Source organism: Lissotriton helveticus, chromosome 2_1, assembly GCF_964261635.1.
Source record: "Lissotriton helveticus chromosome 2_1, aLisHel1.1, whole genome shotgun sequence".
Classification (NCBI taxonomy): Eukaryota; Metazoa; Chordata; class Amphibia; order Caudata; family Salamandridae; genus Lissotriton; species Lissotriton helveticus.
Genome location: NC_136059.1, coordinates 1,000,858,513 through 1,000,883,812, shown reverse-complemented (window position 1 = coordinate 1,000,883,812; position 25,300 = coordinate 1,000,858,513). Strand labels below are relative to the sequence as shown.

General features: G+C 49.1%; 1 protein-coding gene across 1 annotated transcript in view; it reads right to left on the bottom strand.

The window, feature by feature from the left end:
• CLEC3B (C-type lectin domain family 3 member B) overlaps positions 1 to 25,300 on the bottom strand; it is a 106,257-nt gene that overhangs the window by 55,985 nt on the left and 24,972 nt on the right. The window contains exon 2 of the mRNA XM_078675764.1: positions 12,353 to 12,451. Coding sequence (XP_078531890.1) covers positions 12,353 to 12,451 — 99 coding nt within the window. The remainder of the gene's footprint in view (positions 1 to 12,352; positions 12,452 to 25,300) is intronic.

Here is a 25,300-nt window from a genome sequence, read left to right as displayed (position 1 = left end):
CACTCCTCCAAAAAAAAGAAGCAGAAGCCACGTAGGGGAAGTCAGTAACCACTTTAATTGAGCTTTCCTCATTATCAGCGGATGCATTTCGGCATGGTAGCCTTCCTCAGCGCCTAGAGTTGTGAGCAGGGTGTGCGCGAGAGATGGTTTTCAGAGAGTCCTGCCACACACCGATAGGCTAGCACCTGACTCCGCCTTGTAGTTTGTAGATCTGGCTCACCTGTTGGTGGGAGACTGCTGTATTGAATGCAGGTCCCAGAATGCTGCTCTGTGGCAAGGTGAGTGATGCGGAGAGAATCAGATGCTGGTTACGGACTGCAGGGCTTCTCGTAATCGCTCTCACAAATGTCCTGCATGTTGCTGCTATAAAGGTGCCCCCTCGAGTCCCCTGGATCGCATCAACCCCCGAAGCACAGTAGCAATGATGGCGGGGGCAAGTCCGGGAATCCAGCTCGCCCAAGGTGGAGCAACAATGTTCCAGCACCGCTAATTCTTCACTCCCAACTCCGGAGGTGGGCCTGGGAGTTTCAGTACCCTGAAAAAAAAGTCATAGCAGTGACCAGTAAGTTCCAGGCCAGCTCGTGATGCGGGGGCCCCTGTTGCACCATTCTGGCATTCGCGCTCCAATTTGCGAAACACTACTCCAAAAAAAATGAAGCAGAGGCCACGTAGGGGAAGTCAGGAACCACTTTAATTGAGCTTTCCTCATTATCGGCGGATGCATTTTAGCATGGTAGCCTTCCTCAGCGCCTAGAGTTGTGAGCAGGGTGTGGGCGAGAGATGGTTTTCAGAGTGTCCTGCCACACACCGATAGGCTAGCACCTGACTCCGCCTCGTAGTTTGCATATCTGGCTCACCTGTTGGTGGGAGACTGCTGTATTGACTGCAGGTCCCAGAATGCTGCTCTGTGGCAAGGTGAGTGATGCAGGAAGAATCAGATGCTGGTTACGGACTGCAGGGCTTCTCATAATCGCTTTCACAGATGTCCAGCATGTTGCTGCTATAAAGGTGCCCCCTTGAGTCCCCTGGACCGCATCAACCCCTGAAGCACAGGAGCAATGATGGCGGGGGCAAGTTCGGGAATCCAGCTCGCTCAAGGTGGAGCAACAATGTTTCAGCACCGCTAATTCTTCACTCCCAACTCCGGAGGTGGGCCTGGGAGTTTCAGTACCCTGAAAAAAAACGCCGTAGCTGTGACCAGTAAGTTCCAGGCCAGCTTGTAATGCGGGGGCCCCTGTTGTGCGATTCTGGCATTCGCGCTCCAAATTGCGAAACACTCCTCCAAAAAAAAAGAAGCAGAAGCCACGTAGGGGAAGTCAGTAACCACTTTAATTGAGCTTTCCTCATTATCAGCGGATGCATTTCGGCATGGTAGCCTTCCTCAGCGCCTAGAGTTGTGAGCAGGGTGTGGGCGAGAGATGGTTTTCAGAGTGTCCTGCCGCACACCGATAGGCTAGCACCTGACTCCGCCTCGTAGTTTGCATATCTGGCTCACCTGTTGGTGGGAGACTGCTGTATTGACTGCAGGTCCCAGAATGCTGCTCTGTGGCAAGGTGAGTGATGCAGGAAGAATCAGATGCTGGTTACGGACTGCAGGGCTTCTCATAATCGCTTTCACAGATGTCCAGCATGTTGCTGCTATAAAGGTGCCCCCCTTGAGTCCCCTGGACCGCATCAACCCCTGAAGCACAGGAGCAATGATGGCGGGGGCAAGTTCGGGAATCCAGCTCGCTCAAGGTGGAGCAACAATGTTTCAGCACCGCTAATTCTTCACTCCCAACTCCGGAGGTGGGCCTGGGAGTTTCAGTACCCTGAAAAAAAACGCCGTAGCTGTGACCAGTAAGTTCCAGGCCAGCTTGTAATGCGGGGGCCCCTGTTGTGCGATTCTGGCATTCGCGCTCCAAATTGCGAAACACTCCTCCAAAAAAAAAGAAGCAGAAGCCACGTAGGGGAAGTCAGTAACCACTTTAATTGAGCTTTCCTCATTATCAGCGGATGCATTTCGGCATGGTAGCCTTCCTCAGCGCCTAGAGTTGTGAGCAGGGTGTGGGCGAGAGATGGTTTTCAGAGTGTCCTGCCGCACACCGATAGGCTAGCACCTGACTCCACCTCGTAGTTTGTAGATCTGGCTCACCTGTTGGTGGGAGACTGCTGTATTGACTGCAGGTCCCAGAATGCTGCTCTGTGGCAAGGTGAGTGATGCGGAGAGAATCAGATGCTGGTTACGGACTGCAGGGCTTCTCGTAATCGCTCTCACAAATGTCCTGCATGTTGCTGCTATAAAGGTGCCCCCTCGAGTCCCCTGGATCGCATCAACCCCCGAAGCACAGTAGCAATGATGGCGGGGGCAAGTCCGGGAATCCAGCTCGCCCAAGGTGGAGCAACAATGTTCCAGCACCGCTAATTCTTCACTCCCAACTCCGGAGGTGGGCCTGGGAGTTTCAGTACCCTGAAAAAAAAGTCATAGCAGTGACCAGTAAGTTCCAGGCCAGCTCGTGATGCGGGGGCCCCTGTTGCACCATTCTGGCATTCGCGCTCCAATTTGCGAAACACTACTCCAAAAAAAATGAAGCAGAGGCCACGTAGGGGAAGTCAGGAACCACTTTAATTGAGCTTTCCTCATTATCGGCGGATGCATTTTAGCATGGTAGCCTTCCTCAGCGCCTAGAGTTGTGAGCAGGGTGTGGGCGAGAGATGGTTTTCAGAGTGTCCTGCCACACACCGATAGGCTAGCACCTGACTCCGCCTCGTAGTTTGCAGATCTGGCTCACCTGTTGGTGGGAGACTGCTGTATTGACTGCAGGTCCCAGAATGCTGCTCTGTGGCAAGGTGAGTGATGCAGGAAGAATCAGATGCTGGTTACGGACTGCCGGGCTTCTCATAATCGCTTTCACAGATGTCCAGCATGTTGCTGCTATAAAGGTGCCCCCCTCGAGTCCCCTGGACCGCATCAACCCCTGAAGCACAGGAGCAATGATGGCGGGGGAAAGTTCGGGAATCCAGCTCGCTCAAGGTGGAGCAACAATGTTTCAGCACCGCTAATTCTTCACTCCCAACTCCGGAGGTGGGCCTGGGAGTTTCAGTACCCTGAAAAAAAACGCCGTAGCTGTGACCAGTAAGTTCCAGGCCAGCTTGTAATGCGGGGGCCCCTGTTGTGCGATTCTGGCATTCGCGCTCCAAATTGCGAAACACTCCTCCAAAAAAAAAGAAGCAGAAGCCACGTATGGGAAGTCAGTAACCACTTTAATTGAGCTTTCCTCATTATCAGCGGATGCATTTCGGCATGGTAGCCTTCCTCAGCGCCTAGAGTTGTGAGCAGGGTGTGGGCGAGAGATGGTTTTCAGAGTGTCCTGCCGCACACCGATAGGCTAGCACCTGACTCCGCCTCGTAGTTTGTAGATCTGGCTCATCTGTTGGTGGGAGACTGCTGTATTGACTGCAGGTCCCAGAATGCTGCTCTGTGGCAAGGTGAGTGATGCAGGGAGAATCAGATGCTGGTTACGGACTGCAGGGCTTCTCGTAATCGCTCTCACAAATGTCCTGCATGTTGCTGCTATAAAGGTGCCCCCTCGAGTCCCCTGGACCGCATCAACCCCCGAAGCACAGGAGCCAAGATGGCGGGGTCCAGTCGGGGAATCCTGCTCGACCAAGGTGGAGCAACAATGTTCCAGCACCGCTAATTCTTCACTCCCAACTCCGGAGGTGGGCCTGGGAGTTTTAGTACCCTGAAAAAATACACCATAGCAGTGACCAGTAAGTTCCAGGCCAGCTTGTAATGCGGGGGTCCCTGTTGCGCGATTCTGGTATTCGCGCTCCAAATTGCGAAACACTCCTCCAAAAAAAAGAAGCAGAGTCCACGTAGGGGAAGTCAGGAACAACTTTAATTGAGGTTTCCTCATTATCGGCGGATGCATTTCGCCATGGTAGCCTTCCTCAGCGCCTAGAGTTGTGAGCAGGGTGTGCGCGAGAGATGGTTTTCAGAGAGTCCTGCCCCACACCGATAGGCTAGCACCTGACTCCGCCTCGTAGTTTGTAGATCTGGCTCACCTGTTGGTGGGAGACTGCTGTATTGACTGCAGGTCCCAGAATGCTGCTCTGTGGCAAGGTGAGTGATGCGGGGAGAATCAGATGCTGGTTATGGACTGCAGGGCTTCTCGTAATCGCTCTCACAAATGTCCTGCATGTTGCTGCTATAAAGGTGCCCCCTCAAGTCCCCTGGATCGCATCAACCCCCGAAGCACAGTAGCAATGATGGCGGGGGCAAGTCCGGGAATCCAGCTCGCCCTAGGTGGAGCAACAATGTTCCAGCACCGCTAATTCTTCACTCCCAACTCCGGAGGTGGGCCTGGGAGTTTTAGTACCCTGAAAAAAAACGCCATAGCAGTGACCAGTAAGTTCCAGGCCAGCTTGTGATGCAGGGGGCCCTGTTGCGCGATTCTGGTATTCGCGCTCCAAATTGTGAAACACTCCTCCAAAAAAAAGAAGCAGAGTCCACGGAGGGGAAGTCAGGAACCACTTTAATTGAGTTTACTCATTATCGGCGGATGCATTTCGGCATGGTAGCCTTCCCCAGCGCCTAGAGTTTTGAGCAGGGTGTGGGCGAGAGATGGTTTTCAGAGTGTCCTGCCGCACACCGATAGGCTAGCACCTAACTCCGCCTCGTAGTTTGCAGATCTGGCTCACCTGTTGGTGGGAGACTGGTGTATTGACCGCAGGTCCCAGAATGCTGCTCTGTGGCAAGGTGAGTGATGCGGGGAGAATCAGATGCTGGTTACGGACTGCAGGGCTTCTCGTAATCGCTCTCACAAATGTCCTGCATGTTGCTGCTATAAAGGTGCCCCCTCGAGTCCCCTGGATCGCATCAACCCCCGAAGCACAGTAGCAATGATGGCGGGGGCAAGTTCGGGAATCCAGCTCGCTCAAGGTGGAGCAACAATGTTTCAGCACCGCTAATTCTTCACTCCCAACTCCGGAGGTGGGCCTGGGAGTTTCAGTACCCTGAAAAAAAACGCCGTAGCTGTGACCAGTAAGTTCCAGGCCAGCTTGTAATGCGGGGGCCCCTGTTGTGCGATTCTGGCATTCGCGCTCCAAATTGCGAAACACTCCTCCAAAAAAAAAGAAGCAGAAGCCACGTATGGGAAGTCAGTAACCACTTTAATTGAGCTTTCCTCATTATCAGCGGATGCATTTCGGCATGGTAGCCTTCCTCAGCGCCTAGAGTTGTGAGCAGGGTGTGGGCGAGAGATGGTTTTCAGAGTGTCCTGCCGCACACCGATAGGCTAGCACCTGACTCCGCCTTGTAGTTTGTAGATCTGGCTCATCTGTTGGTGGGAGACTGCTGTATTGACTGCAGGTCCCAGAATGCTGCTCTGTGGCAAGGTGAGTGATGCAGGGAGAATCAGATGCTGGTTACGGACTGCAGGGCTTCTCGTAATCGCTCTCACAAATGTCCTGCATGTTGCTGCTATAAAGGTGCCCCCTCGAGTCCCCTGGACCGCATCAACCCCCGAAGCACAGGAGACAAGATGGCGGGGTCCAGTCGGGGAATCCTGCTCGACCAAGGTGGAGCAACAATGTTCCAGCACCGCTAATTCTTCACTCCCAACTCCGGAGGTGGGCCTGGGAGTTTTAGTACCCTGAAAAAAACACCATAGCAGTGACCAGTAAGTTCCAGGCCAGCTTGTAATGCGGGGGGCCCTGTTGCGCGATTCTGGTATTCGCGCTCCAAATTGCGAAACACTCCTCCAAAAAAAAAGAAGCAGAGTCCACGTAGGGGAAGTCAGGAACAACTTTAATTGAGCTTTCCTCATTATCGGCGGATGCATTTCGCCATGGTAGCCTTCCTCAGTGCCTAGAGTTGTGAGCAGGGTGTGCGCGAGAGATGGTTTTCAGAGAGTCCTGCCCCACACCGATAGGCTAGCACCTGACTCCGCCTCGTAGTTTGTAGATCTGGCGCACCTGTTGGTGGGAGACTGCTGTATTGACTGCAGGTCCCAGAATGCTGCTCTGTGGCAAGGTGAGTGATGCGGGGAGAATCAGATGCTGGTTACGGACTGCAGGGCTTCTCGTAATCGCTCTCACAAATGTCCTGCATGTTGCTGCTATAAAGGTGCCCCCTCAAGTCCCCTGGAGCGCATCAACCCCCGAAGCACAGTAGCAATGATGGCGGGGCCAAGTCCGGGAATCCAGCTCGCCCTAGGTGGAGCAACAATGTTCCAGCACCGCTAATTCTTCACTCCCAACTCCGGAGGTGGGCCTGGGAGTTTTAGTACCCTGAAAAAAAACGCCATAGCAGTGACCAGTAAGTTCCAGGCCAGCTTGTGATGCAGGGGGCCCTGTTGCGCGATTCTGGTATTCGCGCTCCAAATTGTGAAACACTCCTCCAAAAAAAGAGAAGCAGAGTCCACGGAGGGGAAGTCAGGAACCACTTTAATTGAGTTTACTCATTATCGGCGGATGCATTTCGGCATGGTAGCCTTCCCCAGCGCCTAGAGTTTTGAGCAGGGTGTGGGCGAGAGATGGTTTTCAGAGTGTCCTGCCGCACACCGATAGGCTAGCACCTAACTCCGCCTCGTAGTTTGCAGATCTGGCTCACCTGTTGGTGGGAGACTGGTGTATTGACTGCAGGTCCCAGAATGCTGCTCTGTGGCAAGGTGAGTGATGCGGGGAGACTCAGATGCTGGTTACGGACTGCAGGGCTTCTATTAATCGCTCTCACAAATGTCCTGCATGTTGCTGCTATAAAGGTGCCCCCTCGAGTCCCCTGGATCGCATCAACCCCCGAAGCACAGTAGCAATGATGGCGGGGGCAAGTTCGGGAATCCAGCTCGCTCAAGGTGGAGCAACAATGTTTCAGCACCGCTAATTCTTCACTCCCAACTCCGGAGGTGGGCCTGGGAGTTTCAGTACCCTGAAAAAAAACGCCGTAGCTGTGACCAGTAAGTTCCAGGCCAGCTTGTAATGCGGGGGCCACTGTTGTGCGATTCTGGCATTCGCGCTCCAAATTGCGAAACACTCCTCCAAAAAAAAGAAGCAGAAGCCACGTAGGGGAAGTCAGTAACCACTTCAATGGAGCTTTCCTCATTATCAGCGGATGCATTTCGGCATGGTAGCCTTCCTCAGCGCCTAGAGTTGTGAGCAGGGTGTGGGCGAGAGATGGTTTTCAGAGTGTCCTGCCGCACACCGATAGGCTAGCACCTGACTCCGCCTCGTAGTTTGTAGATCTGGCTCATCTGTTGGTGGGAGACTGCTGTATTGACTGCAGGTCCCAGAATGCTGCTCTGTGGCAAGGTGAGTGATGCAGGGAGAATCAGATGCTGGTTACGGACTGCAGGGCTTCTCGTAATCGCTCTCACAAATGTCCTGCATGTTGCTGCTATAAAGGTGCCCCCTCGAGTCCCCTGGACCGCATCAACCCCCGAAGCACAGGAGCCAAGATGGCGGGGTCCAGTCGGGGAATCCTGCTCGACCAAGGTGGAGCAACAATGTTCCAGCACCGCTAATTCTTCACTCCCAACTCCGGAGGTGGGCCTGGGAGTTTTAGTACCCTGAAAAAAACACCATAGCAGTGACCAGTAAGTTCCAGGCCAGCTTGTAATGCGGGGGGCCCTGTTGCGCGATTCTGGTATTCGCGCTCCAAATTGCGAAACACTCCTCCAAAAAAAAGAAGCAGAGTCCACGTAGGGGAAGTCAGGAACCACTTTAATTGAGCTTTCCTCATTATCGGCGGATGCATTTCGCCATGGTAGCCTTCCTCAGCGCCTAGAGTTGTGAGCAGGGTGTGCGCGAGAGATGGTTTTCAGAGAGTCCTGCCCCACACCGATAGGCTAGCACCTGACTCCGCCTCGTAGTTTGTAGATCTGGCTCACCTGTTGGTGGGAGACTGCTGTATTGACTGCAGGTCCCAGAATGCTGCTCTGTGGCAAGGTGAGTGATGCGGGGAGAATCAGATGCTGGTTACGGACTGCAGGGCTTCTCGTAATCGCTCTCACAAATGTCCTGCATGTTGCTGCTATAAAGGTGCCCCCTCGAGTCCCCTGGATCGCATCAACCCCCGAAGCACAGTAGCAATGATGGCGGGGGCAAGTCCGGGAATCCAGCTCGCCCTAGGTGGAGCAACAATGTTCCAGCACCGCTAATTCTTCACTCCCAACTCCGGAGGTGGGCCTGGGAGTTTTAGTACCCTGAAAAAAAACGCCATAGCAGTGACCAGTAAGTTCCAGGCCAGCTTGTGATGCAGGGGGCCCTGTTGCGCGATTCTGGTATTCGCGCTCCAAATTGTGAAACACTCCTCCAAAAAAAAGAAGCAGAGTCCACGGAGGGGAAGTCAGGAACCACTTTAATTGAGTTTACTCATTATCGGCGGATGCATTTCGGCATGGTAGCCTTCCCCAGCGCCTAGAGTTTTGAGCAGGGTGTGGGCGAGAGATGGTTTTCATAGTGTCCTGCCGCACACCGATAGGCTAGCACCTAACTCCGCCTCGTAGTTTGCAGATCTGGCTCACCTGTTGGTGGGAGACTGGTGTATTGACCGCAGGTCCCAGAATGCTGCTCTGTGGCAAGGTGAGTGATGCGGGGAGAATCAGATGCTGGTTACGGACTGCAGGGCTTCTCGTAATCGCTCTCACAAATGTCCTGCATGTTGCTTCTATAAAGGTGCCCCCTCGAGTCCCCTGGACCGCATCAACCCCCGAAGCACAGGAGCAATGATGGCGGGGGCAAGTCCGGGAATCCAGCTCGCACAAGGTGGAGCAACAATGTTCCAGCACCGCTAATTCTTCACTCCCAACTTCGGAGGTGGGCCTGGGAGTTTCAGTACCCTGAAAAGAAACGCTGTAGCAGTGACCAGTAAGTTCCAGGCCAGCTTGTGATGCGGGGGCCCCTGTTGCGCGATTCTGGCATTCGCGCTCCAAATTGCGAAACACTCCTCCAAAAAAAAAGAAGCAGAGGCCACGTAGGGGAAGTCAGGAACCACTTTAATTGAGCTTTCCTCATTATCGGCGGATGCATTTCGGCATTGTAGCCTTCCTCTGCGCCTAGAGTTGTGAGCAGGGTGTGGGCGAGAGATGGTTTTCAGAGTGTCCTGCCGCACACCGATAGACTAGCACCTGACTCCGCCTTGCAGTTTGTAGATCTGGCTCACCTGTTGGTGGGAGACTGCTGTATTGACTGCAGGTCCCAGAATGATGCTCTGTGGCAAGGTGAGTGATGCGGGGAGAATCAGATGCTGGTTACGGACTGCAGGGCTTCTCGTAATCGCTCTCACAAATGTCCTGCATGTTGCTGCTATAAAGGTGCCCCCTTTGATGTCCCCTGGACCACATCAACCCCCGAAGCACAGGAGCAATGATGGTGGGGGCAAGTATGGGAATCCAGCTCCCCAAGGTGGAGCAACAATGTTCCAGCACCACTAATTCTTCACTCCCAACTCCGGAGGTGGGCATGGGAGTTTCAGTATAGCGGAATCAAGCATCATCTTGTGTGTTTTGCTGTTCACCCAATGTGGGAAGGGTATGCCCAGACGTGGGTCCCGTGCTCACTAAGCCACTGGAGTCAAGCTATCCTGGCTGAAGACGGCTGATAGCCAGAAACCGGTCCTAGGATGCTTGATTCCGGTCCAGGGAAGACATGGCTTGGCAGTTCGGCCTGGCCTGTTCCCATGAGGCACAGGTTCAAGACTGATTTGCATATGGCCATGTCTGAACTGGGGTGGCTTGGTGAGCAAAATAATGATGGATTAAACCCAGATCTGTGACTGGGGGTGAATGTTTTGCCATTGTGCAACTTTCCGTCCATCATCTTGTGTGTTGTGCCTTCAACAAATCACAGCAAGTATGTCAAGGATCTGATGGAGCAGATAAACTGCAGAATCCCTGCTTGACACAAAAAACCAATTTTGACACCTTTCAAAAGAAAACTACAAACATGCACAATTGGTGCTTATTATACATTGAAGAATATTGAGAAATAGATCATAAAGAAACTTAATTACTGCATCGTAAAAGAGTGTAGACTAGATGAAAATGCTTCTTTGAATAACATAGGTTTGTGTTAACTAAATTTCATCGTCTACTCTTTTAACGTGAAATAGAAATGTGAAAGCGATGACACGTGTTATGGAAGTTTCATTAACCAGTCTTCTTTATATAATGATATATGTGAAGAATTAACTCTCAGACTGACAGACAGCTTTCGGAATTGCAGACTTTCTTGGCAGGCACATACGCTGTGTGCACTATTCCCAGACTTCTTGCCCTCTTTGGAGAGAATATTTGAGCTAATATGATCCATGTCCTTTCCTGAACTCTGCTTCTAGAACTTTGGCAACTGATGGCCCGAGAACAATATATTTGATTATCCTGTACTCTTAGATTCAAATTCATGTTATTGATGTATTTACTTCCTAAATTTACTGGAAAAATCTAACCATTCATAAATCCAGTTTCTGTCTCTCTATGACTTGTTTCCAGGGATTGATTGTGCATTTCAATAGTATTAATGAGGGATGGGAATTACAATAAAGATGTCTCTAGTCAAAAGGTCCTAATTTTACTATTTTGCATAGCTTTAACAGAATTACTTGTTTGCATGGTTCTAGCCCGACTGTATTTCTTGGTCTAGCAGTAATCTTCCTGTATCTGTATAGTGTAGTATTCAGAGTCATATACAGGAATCTAATTACAAGCTTGTGAGTCAGTTACCCAATTCCTGGTCCTCATTAGATAACTGGATTGGATCCCTATATCCAACCCTCTCGGCACAGGTTAAAAGATCCATCAGAGGACCAAGTAATATTTCTGAGGTGTTGTGCTAGGAAAGATGAAGATCAAACTCAGTGACACTACAGCAGGTCCTAGTCAGTGGAGGTCTGCTGTTTCATTACTAATGCCCATATCTCACTCTTCCATGTGGTTGCCATGCTCTGCTTCTATCTCCCGCAATCTAGCTCAGCGTGGGTACCAATGTTGCTCAACACATCTGTGATTCTATCTTGGTATTTGCTGAGCCATTCCAATAGGCGAAATGTTGAAATAATTCCTGTTTCAGGTCGGTGAGAGGGGGAACTGAAAAATTAGGAATAATCTGCGTCACTCTCAGAAACATTCACAGTCACAGCTTTTGGTGGTTAAAAGTTTGTGTGTTAGGGAGTGGACATGTTGCTTTGGTTTTAGTCGCCATTCTTTTCAGCATGCACACTTCGGAGTGACGAATGTCGAAGGTGAAGGCCATTTTGCTTTGGTTTGATCAACATGTTACTTACTGTTAAATTTAAATGAAATGTTTATGTTTATATAATATGAGTAGTAAATGCCCTTTGTGAATACCGAAAGTTGCAAAGTCAGGCTTTCATCTAAGTTCACCTTTGTGAATCAGGCCCTAAGTGTTCCAATATTATACGCAGTGGAACATCATTTCAGCCTCCAAAATATATTTAAGGCAAACAGCATGGAACCCACTTACACCTCTCCTTGTACTACCTCATACATCTACATTCTGTGACCATGTATTTTTTAATTGTCTGTTCTTCTAGTACCCTCCTGGCACAAACGCATCTACCCAATCATAGCCCCCTCGTCCACACTGACAAAGAGTGGCACATATTGAAACAAACAGACAACAACCACACAATGCCACAGATTGAAACATTCTGAAAGCAACCGAAAAATAAATCTGTGGATAGCTATACAGTGTACAAATTCTGCTAATGACAATACTACTAATACTACTACTACTAGAACTACTACTACTACTACTAATAATAATAATAACAATAATAATTATTATTATAACAGGTTATTCTTACCATTAGTGTTATTATAAAGCAATACAAAAATATTATTATTATTATGATTGTTGTGGCTGATATTTTTATTATTGTTATTAGCAAAAATAAAAGACATGCTTTACCTAATTTTTTATTGCGTTATGTAGTTATATTTAAATAATATTACAATTAGAAGGCGATTCTCAAAAAACTGTAGTGTGGCGGTTAACTAGTTCAAATTTTCTCATCAGTGAATTGTTCTTTGCATCACACCTGATATCAGGCACACTGTTCTGAATTACATCCTCAGTGTTATCACAAATGCCGCCCCATATTGCACCACTGAAGAGAGCACCTCTCACATTTCTGTTCAAATATCATTTCGTACTAACTGTGGCAATGACAAGCACAGCAGTGGCTGGTGTGTTTCATTAAAAGCAGAATGCTGTTTCGGATTACCAGGGACAACAAAACATGTAGAAAGCACGATTTCTTGATTTCTTTCATAAGTACTGTATCTGCAACAGAAGGAAGTATTTGGCACGTATACCGCTGGAATAGAATCATAATGGAATGCTTAATACTCACTGGTCTGCAGCGCCTGCTGTTCCTTCAATATGGTAAGTTCTTGCCAAATGTTTTCAATCTGTTTCTTCACATCTTCAATCATTTGCAGGCTAGCACCATCTGTTAACAGGCCAGTGATAAGCACCATGAGATCGTCCAGATTCACAACAACTTTTTTAAACAAAACAGATGGTATCCAGATGCGTTATGTTATGCAACATTTCACCTGAGAGTGAAGCACTGTCTAGCTCTAGGAGAAGCAGCAGAGATAACAAAATGTATTTCCTTGAATAGTGAACGGGTATGATGGTAAGAAAAAAAGGAAAAAAGTTGAAACGTCTGTGTGTGTGCACGGGTGTGTGTGCGTGCATGTGTGTGTGTGAGACTGCGTAGGCATGTGCCGTTTTGAGCATGTGACTGTAGATGCGCTTGACTGTGTGTCTTTGTGTGTGTGCACATGTGTGTGTGAGACTGCGTAGGCATGTGCCGTTTTGAGCATGTGACTGTAGATGCGCTTGACTGTGTGTCTTTGTGTGTGTGTGTGTGCACATGTGTTTGTCCGTGTGTGTGTGCGAGTTTGTGACTAGCCTTGTGCATTTTTGTGCATGTAACTGCTTGAACAGGGGCAGCTCTTCCATTTGAGCAGAGTAGCACTGAGTAGCCCTGAGCTGAAAAATAAAATGGCAAAAAAGTTTCTTTATTACAATTTTTTTTAGCAACCCAACCTGGGGCCATTGCTGCCGAGTTTGTGAATTGCAAAAAAGTCAAAGAATTACTCATAATAAAGGCGGAAATCTACAGGAGTACATTTCCTTCTTTTTCTGGCCCAATTATCTGCTCGCTGTCAGCATCACTGTGTATCACTACAGAAAGAAGGCTTTATTTAGAATTTGACAGAGAGGATATTCATGTGCTGTATTACAAGTCCAAGTGGATATAATTCACTTATAATAAGATACACAAGATATCCGCCATGTTTGTGATCGAGTGTCATGTCTGTCAAACTCTAAAAAAGGCCCTGGGATGGAAGATGGTCTTATATATTACAAACCTACCACATGCCTCTGAGAATCGATTGTGATACTAAATTAACTGACTGTTGTTTGAAAAATAATTTATTTAATCGAAATATTCCTGAAGTGGCATACATGACCCCAAATTTCACTAAAATAGATAAGAATATGGAGATTTAAATGTACTTTCTTGGTAAATCTGTTTTTTAAGTCACATGTGATGCAAGCAGGGATATCTTGAGCATTTCATTGCCTTAACATTCATAAAATTTCATGAAATGCAAAAATTAGAACATTTCTTTATCACTAAATTCACAAATATCACAAGCGTAAATATTTTTTTGTGCAGGCCCAGCCACTGACAGTTGACTGTATATACACACAGGTTTTGTACTTCTTTCCGAACATTAGTTGTTACGTAATAACTCCTGACTACTAGCTGGAAGAACAACTGCACCCCTGTTATATTAAGGAATTAGCATTTGCTTTAAGAGAAATTCCCTCGAATGTAGGTTTACTGCGTGTACTGAGAATTGGTAAACTTTAGATAACCTCAAATCTAGAAATACAGCCTTTTTTCTTTGTGCTGGTGACTTTGTTTCCAGCGTCAGCAGCCAAACAGATCTTCAAAAGTGCTTTTAGTAGAAAAATACTAATGGAGCCACTCTTGGCACAATTGCTTTGTTTAGTGTACTGCAATTACTCAACAGCAAAGTTCAAGACCATGTTGCATAAGGGGTATAACTGGAAAGGAAAAACACAGCGTTTTTTTTTTAATATCATGTGATAGTGGGTACCTACACCTTTTCACCATCATATCCTTCTTCCCTTGGGGCCTACAAAATTAAAGTACCTAGCTGAAGTTTGAGTCTAGTTAGAATTGTCCATGCACCTCCATTCCAGTGTTAATATGAAAAAAGTCAATGCTGATATGAGAAATGATACATTCATTTATGTGAACAAAAATGCCTCCTTATTAGTGAGATTGCCCATTGTGAACTCCACATCAACCCGACTCGCAAATACGTAGTCAGGCAACAGGTGGGGTGGCCCATAGGCAGCAGACAAACACACGAACAGGAAACCTTAGATCAATCCCACAGACAGGCACAGCAACACTACAGTTGACAAGGGAGATTGGGCCCAATAAAGCAGACATCACCAAAGCGGGTACACGTGCTCCTGAAACACCATAAGGTAAGATGCCACATAAGTTAGGAACATAGTACACTCAGTGAACACGCTTGCAATGCCGGGCATCGGGACATGTTACCCACTAGCCACATTGTGTCCAACCTGAATTATCCATTGAACAATTAATTTATTACTCCAAAGGCAGCGACTTACATTCCTTACCATACAAGAATCACCTGAACTAATAATAGCATACAATGAACTGTATATATGAACTTCTCAGAACGATTGCAAATCGAAACAGTCCTCAGACACTCTGCCTGCAACTGTTCTCCGGCCGCTATGTTTAATTAAACTGTTCCTGTTCTGCCAAATGCCTCTTGTTTTTCAAAGGCATTTATTGTTCAAGCAACAATTTGGCAAGCCCCCATTGCAGTTTATTGGTACCTCGAACCTGACAATGGAAGTGGACCCCACCTGTAAGCATTCATATTTGCGCAGCAAGAAAGGTGAGCAGACACAGCAATTGATTGGGATGGAGGTCCTTCCTGAAGCAGCTGTCACAGAGGGTAAAAGACTACATCGGAACCTATTTTAAAGCATCTGGCTTATGGCAAACTAGGGAGAAGCATAGAGCGATAGCCTGAGCTCCCGGCTACTGACAGAATCTGAAATATTGCCTATTTTATATGTCTTAGCTGAGTAGTTGTAAGGAGCCCTCGGAGGCGATTCTGCCTAAGCCACCTTTTTTTGATAGTCAGCACACTAGGAAGGGTGAATATTAACTACAGAGCCCATTATGGTTCCCAGGATACTATTTTTATGATAGAGCTATACTGATTGGGTGAAGTTGGCACCTCAATCTTATATTTTGTAGTCTAAAAGGGTTTCTCAGTGCTACTGGTTTCTTAACACTGTTAGTATCTGAATGGAGTGACAGGTGTTGGTCGCTTGGACCGCTGGCTGTGACACAGAATATATGTTTGGCCCCTGGCTGTGATGCAGGCTGTGATTAGGACATTTAGAGGAAATGATTAGGACCTGCTAAACTAAGTGTAACTTGTGAGTGGCCAAGAGTGGTCTGTGGTTCTCAAGTTATTCCCTTTTTTTCGCAAGCTATTGGAATTACCTTTGTCCCAGAGATGATATTGGCAGACTATTAGGCTCACTTAGTACCCTGTACTGAGCAGAGCTTCCCTGGTCACAGGATAGCAAGTGCTAGGAGTGGGCTAAGAGATTTTTTGACAAAGCAGTACATTTTTCTCTGTCAGTTTTTTGTTTAGTTGGTAATGTATATGTAATATTCTGGTGCTGTTATTTGTTTCAAACCATATTTTGGACAAGAAGTGATCAGAGATTGTCCTAAAGCATTGCATTCTCTTGTCTATTTCTCAATATTTCATATGAGGGTACTGTTATTCCTTGCAAAATGTATTTGACCCCAAAAGTTGACATCATTATCAGCCTGATTCATGAAGCTAAATAGCGGCCGCAATGGCTGCGAAAATGCAATTGCGGGTGCAAAACACGGAATCGGCATTCAAGTACGAAATAGCGAAGTCGCAAACACAGAATAGCGATTTAAATAGCGATTACGCTATAATAGTCGCAGACTCCGGGTACTCGAGCATTAGCGATACGGAAATAGCGTCCAACCACGGAATCTGCGAAATGAATAGCGAAACGCAATATTGTCTCAATCGGCATTCATGAAAAAAATACAATAGCGAAAAAGCGCTAATTCGCACGTTTGCGCGGCGCAATTTAAGGACAACTCAAAGCAGGTGGTAACCATAAAAGCCATGATTAAGTAAAATTTGAAAAACTGTTGGCCAATCACCAACAGGTCCAGGCCTGACCAATCACACATAAGGACATTCAGCAGCAGCATTAGGCGTTCCACAATGCCTGGGATGTACATGGTGGTGAGGCGGCGAAGGCTACAGCGAGCAGCACGGAGGAGACGCATGAGGCAGGAAAGGATTTACCGGCAGCGGGTCACCTTGCTGGGCCAAACCAGAGAACAGATCTATGCTAAATACAGGCTGAATGGGGAAATGATCACCTGGCTGATACAAGAACTCGACCCCATCATGCAGCACCCAACAAGGCGAAACAATTCGGTGCCTACACATGTGCAGGTATTGTGCAGCCTGCACCTCCTGGCCTCCGGCAGTTTCCAGGGCATAGTAGCTGCTGCTGGGGGGATATCCCAGCCCACCATGTCACGCTGCCTCCACACTTTTGTTGACGCCATGCTCAGCCAGCTCCACCGGCACATCACATTTCCCACGAGCCAACAGGAATTGGACCTGACAAAACTACAATTTTATAATGTCGCCCATTTTCCCCATGTCCTCGGCTGCATAGACTGTACCCACGTCGCCATCTGCCCACCAGCTGCCACGGAGTATATGTACCGCAACAGGAAGTCCTACCACTCCCTCAACATACAGATGGTCTGCAATGCCAAGACCATCATCACTGACATTGTGGCCCAGTACCCAGGGAGTACCCATGACTCCTTTATCTTCAGGCACAGCGGACTCCACACACGACTGATCAGGGGAGAGTTTGGGGAAGGACACCTACTTGGTAAGTACACTTTGTCGACAATGTCACATTGCTATGAAGTAACTGCGCTGCACAGGCAATCAACATCTGCTCCTCTCATTCAGGTGACAGTGGCTACGCCCTACGGGAATACCTCCTGACCCCTTACCTCAACCCTGCCACACCTCAGCAACGGCGCTACAATGTTGCGCACATCCAGACAAGGAACTGTATAGAAAGAACATTTGGCCTGCTCAAGAGCAGGTTCCGTATACTGCACAAGACAGGTGGGGCCATGTATTACAGTCCTGCAGCGTGCTGCCGCATTGTGGCTGTCTGTGCAATGCTTCATAACATTGCAACCAAGCGCCGGATACCTGTTGACATCTCAGGCAGTGAATCTGAGGGGGACGACCGGCCACCAGCACATGCGCACCATGCACGCGGGGAGAACCCAGCTGAAGGCCACAGACGTCGCAACCACATCACAGCTAACAATTTCTAGCCCACCCCCTTCCCCCACCCCACATATCACAATTGCATGCAAAATGTAATGATTACACAAGGCTAATGTGTGCAGCAAAATAAATGTATTTGTTTCATTCACAAGAAAAAGGTTATGGTTTCAACTATTTACAAATTACAGTATTCCTGCATACTGCATGTGAAGGTTCATGGCAGGCTTAGCGTCAGCCTGCGCCAGTGTCCCTCACACAGTGTCATTGGCGCCTCCGGCGCGTAATGCCCAGGCGCCGTTGAGGCTCAACCTCATCCTGGGCACCTGTACCAGGCGTAGCCCTGGTGCTGCGCCTAGGTGGCGGGACCTGCGTGGCAGAGTGGCTGCTCACGCTGGAGGCACCCTCACTGGCATCGTCTCCCCCTCAATGGCCGGTAGCACAGGTGTATGAAGTGCCGTCACGGCAGTGGTCAGGTGCTCCAGCACCCTAGTGATGTCCTCGCAGCACTGGACCAGTTGGTGCTGCTGGGTGAGGGAGCGCCGCGATAGCTGGGTGGTGGCATTTGCTGCCACATAATTTGACCTACTATAGGTCGACAGCCGGCTCATCAGCTGGTGGTGGCGCCTGCTTGCAACACTGCGGTGCTTGAAGAGCGCAGCAGTGTTCTCCTCCATGGCCGCCGTCATGCGGTCCATGGCCGCCGTCATGCGGTCCATCCGCTCTCCAACTCCCGCCACATTGCGGCCAATTTTATGCAGCTGGAGCTGGATGGCTCCTTGCTGCTGCGACTGGCGCTGGTGGATTCGGAGCATGCGCCGCTCGACGCTCATGCAGGCATGGAGATGCCCATTGCCCCTCCTGCTGTTCGGCCGCTGTGTTGCGGCTGTGGCAGGCCCAGATCTGGTTGCACGAGCTGCAGGTGGTGTAGCAGCTGGTGTTGCTGGTGCGGCAGGAACTGGAGGCACATTGGTGGGGTGCCTGGCTCTGGCAGCCGGTTGGCCGGCAGATGTAGGAGCACGTACGGTGGGGGGCCTGGCCTTGGCAGCCGGTGGGCCGGCAGATGTAGGAGCACGTACAGTGGGGGGCCTGGCTGCTGGTGTTGGTGCAGCGGCAGATGCAGGAGCAGGTACGGTGGGGGGCCTGGCTGCTGGTGTTGGTGCAGCGGCAGATGCAGGAGCAGGTACGGTGGGGGGCCTGGCTGCTGGTGTTGGTGCAGCGGCAGATGCAGGAGCAGGTACGGTGGGGGGCCTGGCTGCTGGTGTTGGTGCAGCGGCAGGGGCTGGTGCCTGGGTTTCGGGTAGTGATTCCTCCTCCTGGGCCTCCTCATCAATCTGCAGCCTCTCGCTGTCACTGCTATCATCGCCACCTGTGAGGGTAAGTGGATACTCATTAGTTGCATGTGACTGTCAGACGTGCAGATGTTACATGCATGCTGGGTGTCATTCCCTGGATGGCTGTGGATTAGCGTACTTTGGAACCTTTCTGGCCGCATTGTGGTACTACTACATTGTGGACATACTACATCTCCCACAATGCTTCAGGGCATTTCCTGATGCACAGCATAGGCATGACTAAGGGCCAATGAGTGAGCCTATTTGGTCAGGGACGGTCATAGGGGACAGGGTCGCAGTCGCATGCCACTTACCTTGGGTGTCTTGGGTGGGGCGGGAGGAGTCCAGAGGGGTCACGCCAACACACGCCTCCCTCTCCAAGGTGTTCTCAACCTGGTCCTCCAGGGGTGTGTTGGGTGGGACAGTCGGTCCGCCACCTCCAGTGCCCGATGCCTCACCAAGGCGCTCCGCCACCCTCTCCTTGGCACGACCTCGGAGGTCGTACCAGCGCTTCTTCAGCTCCTCCAACGACCTGTCCGCCACGCCCACCGAGTTTACGCTGGAGGCTATCCCCAGCCAGATCCTCCGCTTGTCCTGCTCTGGGACCTTCCTGGAGTTGGGGCCAAACAGCCTGTCATGGTTGGCCACCACCCCTTCAATCAGGTTCTCGAGCTCCTGCTCGGAGAACTTTAGCTTACGCTTTCGTCCGGCGCTGTTGCTGGGGCCAGGGACAGGTTCCTCAGACATGGCGGTCGCTATTTCTGGCGTTTCTGGAGTCGCTAACGGTGGTTTGGCGTCTGCTTTCCGACGTGCACACTCGAAGGATAGCGTCACTGTGGTGTTTGGGGGTGGGAACTGGCTGCTTCCTGGTTGTGATGTCATCACGGTGCTCGGAATGCGTCTACCCGTTTTCCCGATCGCGCGAGAATGCGACTCGCATTCCCGATCGCACGGGATTGCGAGTCGCAATCCCGTGCGATCGGGATTGCGAGTCGCAATCCCGATCGCTGGTAGCCGGGAATAGCGATTTTTCTGCGTTTTTTGTAGGTCGCTAACGGCCTTAGCGCCCGCGTGCGAGTCGCTATTTTTTCCCCGAAAAGTACATGAATGCCGTTTTGCGTTTCCTCAATAGCGAGTCGCTATGAATCGCTATTAGGGACACGCAAAACGGCATGTACATGAATCAGGCTGTTAGATACTGTTTTTAACAATTGCACTTTTTACCTATGTTGCAACCCTCCATATGCATTGTCATCTGTGTTTGTTAAAATGTTCACATTGAATTGTATGATGGATCTGTAGATAGTGCAGAGCTCGGAGAATGTAAAATAGTAAAAGTGTACCACATACATTTCCACAATTAGACCAAAACAAAGACTCACTAAAAAGAGCTAAGTTGTACTTTATCCACTAAAACTAGCAAACTTATCATGTATTCCCCATTAAATCATATGCAAACCAGGTTCCCCACACAGGCTAAGAAACCTAACCAGTTTTACTAAGAATCTCATGTACACACGAAGGCACACACATTTCACTGGCCTAATGAGGGAACTATTGACACTAATGCAATTGAACATACTAGAATACACATACAAACTAGATACAAAGGTCAAAAGAGAGACATGAGAGAGGTATTAGTAGAGTTATAGGCCATCTTTGAAAGGCCCAGAGGATAGCCCTACCCTACCGATAGTGAGCAAGGCATCGGCACGTCCCCCTCAATATTCAGGTATGGAGGTGCTCTCCACTGCCAGCTCGCCGGCGTTAGTGTGTTCTAATCTGCCAATACTGGGAGCACGCGGGCACCCCACCAAAAGACAAATGGTTAGGCCAAAGCATGAGGAAACTAACAGGTCAGCATGCCCAGACAATTCCAGTGCAGCCCAAGTCCCATGAAAACGTCCCCAGAAGCTCGACCCCCTCGTCTACTATGCCCAAAACATAGGACCTCAAACCACACATGGACACCCATTGGTTCAGGCGAGCATACACAGGTGACAGGGAGATTTGTGGTGGTTCTAGACAGTGACAGCAAGTGGGGGTGAGGATGAGAGCCCAGTTCATGGGGAATCGATGACGAGTGTGAGGCTACAGGATTTGCCTAGGTAGCTGGGGAAATGAAAGAGAGAAAATTTGAGGGTGAAGCCCAGTCAAAAAGAATCACACATACTTTAGAATGAAGGAGGCAACCTAGATGGGGTGTAGAAGAAAGGCATGAGCTAAGACTAGAGAAAAAAAGAGCACACGCCCAGGAAGTACAGTGAGAATGCAGAGCAGCGTGACCCCCATATAAAGGAAACAGGGGTAGATACAGGGCACAGATTGGGTTAGAATCAGATGAAGAATTAAATGAAAAGCTTCTGGCAGGGATCAGAGTCTCACCGATAAGTCAATATAGGAGAGGGGCTAACCAGGAAAAAAGGGACCAAGATAACCTGGCACTGACCCAACTAAGACACAGGAAACATAAAATGGCGCCTTTACTTTCGCACGAGGGGTTCAGCGATGAGGATGTATGCTGCTCCACTCAATTACAAAACAAGGACATGTTAACTAAGAGGAAAAATAATAACAAGAGAGGTGGGGTGAGATCTTTGCGTGCCTGTTCTGCCAACTATTAGCCTACTGGACTGAGGAAAGAGACCAGTATTGATAAACCTTGGCCTAAGGAAGGATTGTTTGAGCCAGAGGACATGGCTATTGCGGAGGACTGCATCAGACATGGAAGAGATTAGAAGTGGAACTTCCCATCTATGCAGGAATGCCTAAAAAGATGGGAACTCTATGTTGGTGCATAACCAGTAGAGTCACCAGAAATAAGAATGTACCCGCTACTGCAGAGGGGCACACAGGGATCATATATGTGCCATGGGCTCAGATGGATAAGGAGCGGTTAAGGACAAAGTTACCATCATTGCTGGATGGAGCAGGGAAATGGATTTCATGCTTCGAAAAGAACACTGAAGGATTCAACCTAGCAATAGGTGATATCAAAAGTTTGCTAAGTAGCATTATCATAGAACAGACTGACACAGTGTTTACCGAAGCCCACATCCCAGCAATTACACTAATGGACACCGAGCATGATGGACCGCATTTATCTAGGCCTCGGTGCAGTTCGCGGAGTTACGCTATGCGGAACTCCATGAAGTGACCAAAAAAGTCCGCCAAGCTACGCGGAGTTCTGCAAGCGTCGGGGAGTGTGAACTTGAAGTTGCACCATTCTCCCTGATTTTTAGGGCAGAGTGCTTGCCTCACGCTGAAAAATCAGCGCAAACTGCACCTTGCGCAGCGCAAGAAGGCCCTGCTTCTTTCTACTACTTGAGTAGATGTTCTACTCGAGCAGCAGCTTTCTCAACGTGGACGCAGGGTTTCTCAACGCAAGTGGTAGAGGCCATCCGCGTTGAGAAAGCTTGCCATGAGGTAGTCTGGAGTAAGATTTTTCTTGCATGCGCTCGCCAACTTAACGTTGGCTAGCGTGAGCAAGGAAACACTGTGCTCCGCTACATGAAGTAGTGTTTTTCTGAGCTCCTCGTGCTATGCAGAGTGCAGTGTAGGAAAAACTCTGCAAACTCTGCGAGCAGAGCGAAATATTTTGCCCAGGCCTACATTTAACTCATACAGGCACAGAATATGGATGGCCCTGAGAGATATGTTCTCTGACCGCACTGATGTAGGAGGGTTAATGCCAGAGACAATGAAAGCCAGGGAAGAGTATAACCAATTTCTTGACTAGAATAAGAGAACGATGGAGACAAGAGACAGGACAGCCGTGGACCAATACGGGCCCACAATTCACATTTATTTACAATATTCTCAAAAAGGGGTTACCCACTGAGATACAGAGTGGACTGGACAATGTGGTTGGGTTAGGCACTAAACCCTGGTGGGAGATACAAGCCCATATATTACATTACCACAAGAAGAAAAAAGAAGAGGACAGAGAAAGACAAGATTAAGCCTAGAGAGACACCGCTAAATTTTTCCAACGCAAACTGAAAAAGACAGCCGTTGAAGGGGCCACGTTGGTCGCTAGTGTGCAAATTGCACCAGTCTCAAAGGGAACTCTACTGCAGAACCCCAGAGGGTACCAATCCAACTGCGGCAGTAGAGGCCAGGAAGGCTGGCAGAAACCAGGCTCTATGGAGTGCTACTATTGAGACAGGATAGGCTACCTGGTAGACAGATGCCAGTTAAAGGCATACCATGAGAATAGATTGATGGGCCAGGGCCAGCCACCACAAAACCCGATGAATGTTCACCCCCGAAACCAAGCACAAAGGAACCAGAATGCACTCTCAGCCGCAGGGAAATATGCCAGCCACAGCACCAACATAGCAGGGATCCGGTAATTGGTAAATGGGGAGAGGATGTGGCCTAATGGCTAAGGTGGTTGACCTCAAATCTGGCGAATAAGGTTTGAGTCTCGGCGTCGAATCAACATTCTGTGATTCTGGGTGAATCACTTAATATCCCCATGCCTGACAAAAATGAATGTGTCCTTGTGTAACTCAACTGGTGCTTGTGTAAAGCGCTCTGATACCTTCGGGTCAAGTTTGCGCTATATAAAACTCAGAAAAAGTATATAAATAAATTGGACAAACACCTGGCAGCAGCAACTGCAGAAAGATAACTGAGCACAACAAGGACCGGGGTCACAACCCAGCAAGGTGGGGTAACTGTCTGGGGCGGTAATGCCTTCACAAAATTACAGAGTAAAAATACGCAGTAAGATAATCCCCCAGCATAAAAAAGAATAATTAGCACCCATTCACCCTCCCTAAAAAACTACACCAAAAGGAAGACCAATCAGACAACATTGGGAATTCAAACTTTTACTTATGTTCAGAGGTTCAGGCTGCTGTATGTGTTCTTTCGACCGAGTATCCTCACTAAAGTTTTCCCATCAATGGTGCCTGCAGGAACCAAGGCCTCACTCTGCTGCTGATCCCCCAGGGTGAGGTTGGCTGGCCTCACCTCTAAGGGGAGGGCAACCTGATGAGGCGGCGGGGCAATACCCATATAAAGTATTTAAAATGCAGACTCCCAGGTCCCGTGTCCAAAAAGTAGATGGGAAAAGGTTCCGATTACCAGGTCACAAATTCCCCATTCTCAGGCATCTGGCCTGGGGCCAAAGTTTCTTTCATGGCGTGTAAACCCAATCGCTCCTCAAAAAGCTAAAAGCCTCTGCCCAATGGAGGGCCCCTTCCAGTTCCAAAACAAAGCTGCACTCAGTAGCCGGAGGCAGGATTGTAAAAAACCGCACAAACTACAAAATGCACGCAAAGAGAGCCAATAAGCTGCAAGGCTCTCGCATGGCGTCTAGTCATTTGGGGAGTTCACCAAAGTGAACAGGCAACCCAGAATTGGTGAGGGTTTCCCATTTCTTACTCATCACCCGGCAGACTTCGGAAAAAGTTTTGGTCAAAGCCCACATTTTTCATGTGTTTGTGTTCCCAGCCCTGTTCAACCAATTTTTTGATTTCTGAAGTTTGACCACCATGTATTCCCCTCCAAAATAAACCACATACAAGCTCAAGTCTGAATGCACTGAAAGAAAGCCAGATGTGGCCCGATAGGGTGTGGGGGGGGGTGGGGGGTGATAGACCTGGCATCCTTTTGCATGGTCTCCCCAGACTTTTTGGCTTAGGACCTCCTGTTTGGACATTGTTTTGCTGGCATAGGACGTTGAGCACTATGGCACTGCCAGTCAGTGCCAAAGTGCTTGGCATATACATACTGGTGATTGGTGTCATGATTGACTGATTTGAGTTAGTTGTAAGTCACTGGTCTAGGGATAAGACATAGACCTAGGGCATGTAACAATGCTCCTCAGTGGGCCTGCAGCACTGGTTGTGCCACAGGTTTGTGTTGTATCCTCGTGATGTCTCCTCGCGCTCGCCGCTTGCACTGGAACTTGGAACCCATCGTGTCGGGATTCCATGCATGCCTGTGCAGCGGTTGGCGTGGGCTCTTGTTCCTTCCCTCTTGACTTGTGAAATAAACCATATATTTCTACACAACAACGCATCTTCGTATCCATTCTTACCGGATTACTTCCCTGGCGACGTCGGAGAAGCGAACTCACGCAATTTTCGGAGCCCACAGCCCCGGGACCTCCGGACAAGATTACCGTTGCTGAAGCTGTGTGCGCAATCTTCACCACGCACCTCGCCGAAGCTTCGTTATCAAGGGACCCTAATCATCGCGAAAATCCCGCTCTTTCTACTAAAGCGGTGAGAATTTAATGTTTTTATTTCGTTTTCTTCCATTTTTTTGCCAAATTGAATAAACGCATGCGCACCTCCACGCGCCAGAAACTCCAAGCCTCGAGCAAACCAGCGCACGCGCACAAGCTCGCTCTTCAACTACAGCGTCACGTCACAAAGGCAGCGTCAGCACAAGCAGACTCCGTGTTCCACGTTCGAGTTACATCATAAAGGCAGCGTCAGCACAAGTAAACTTTAGTTTCTCAGG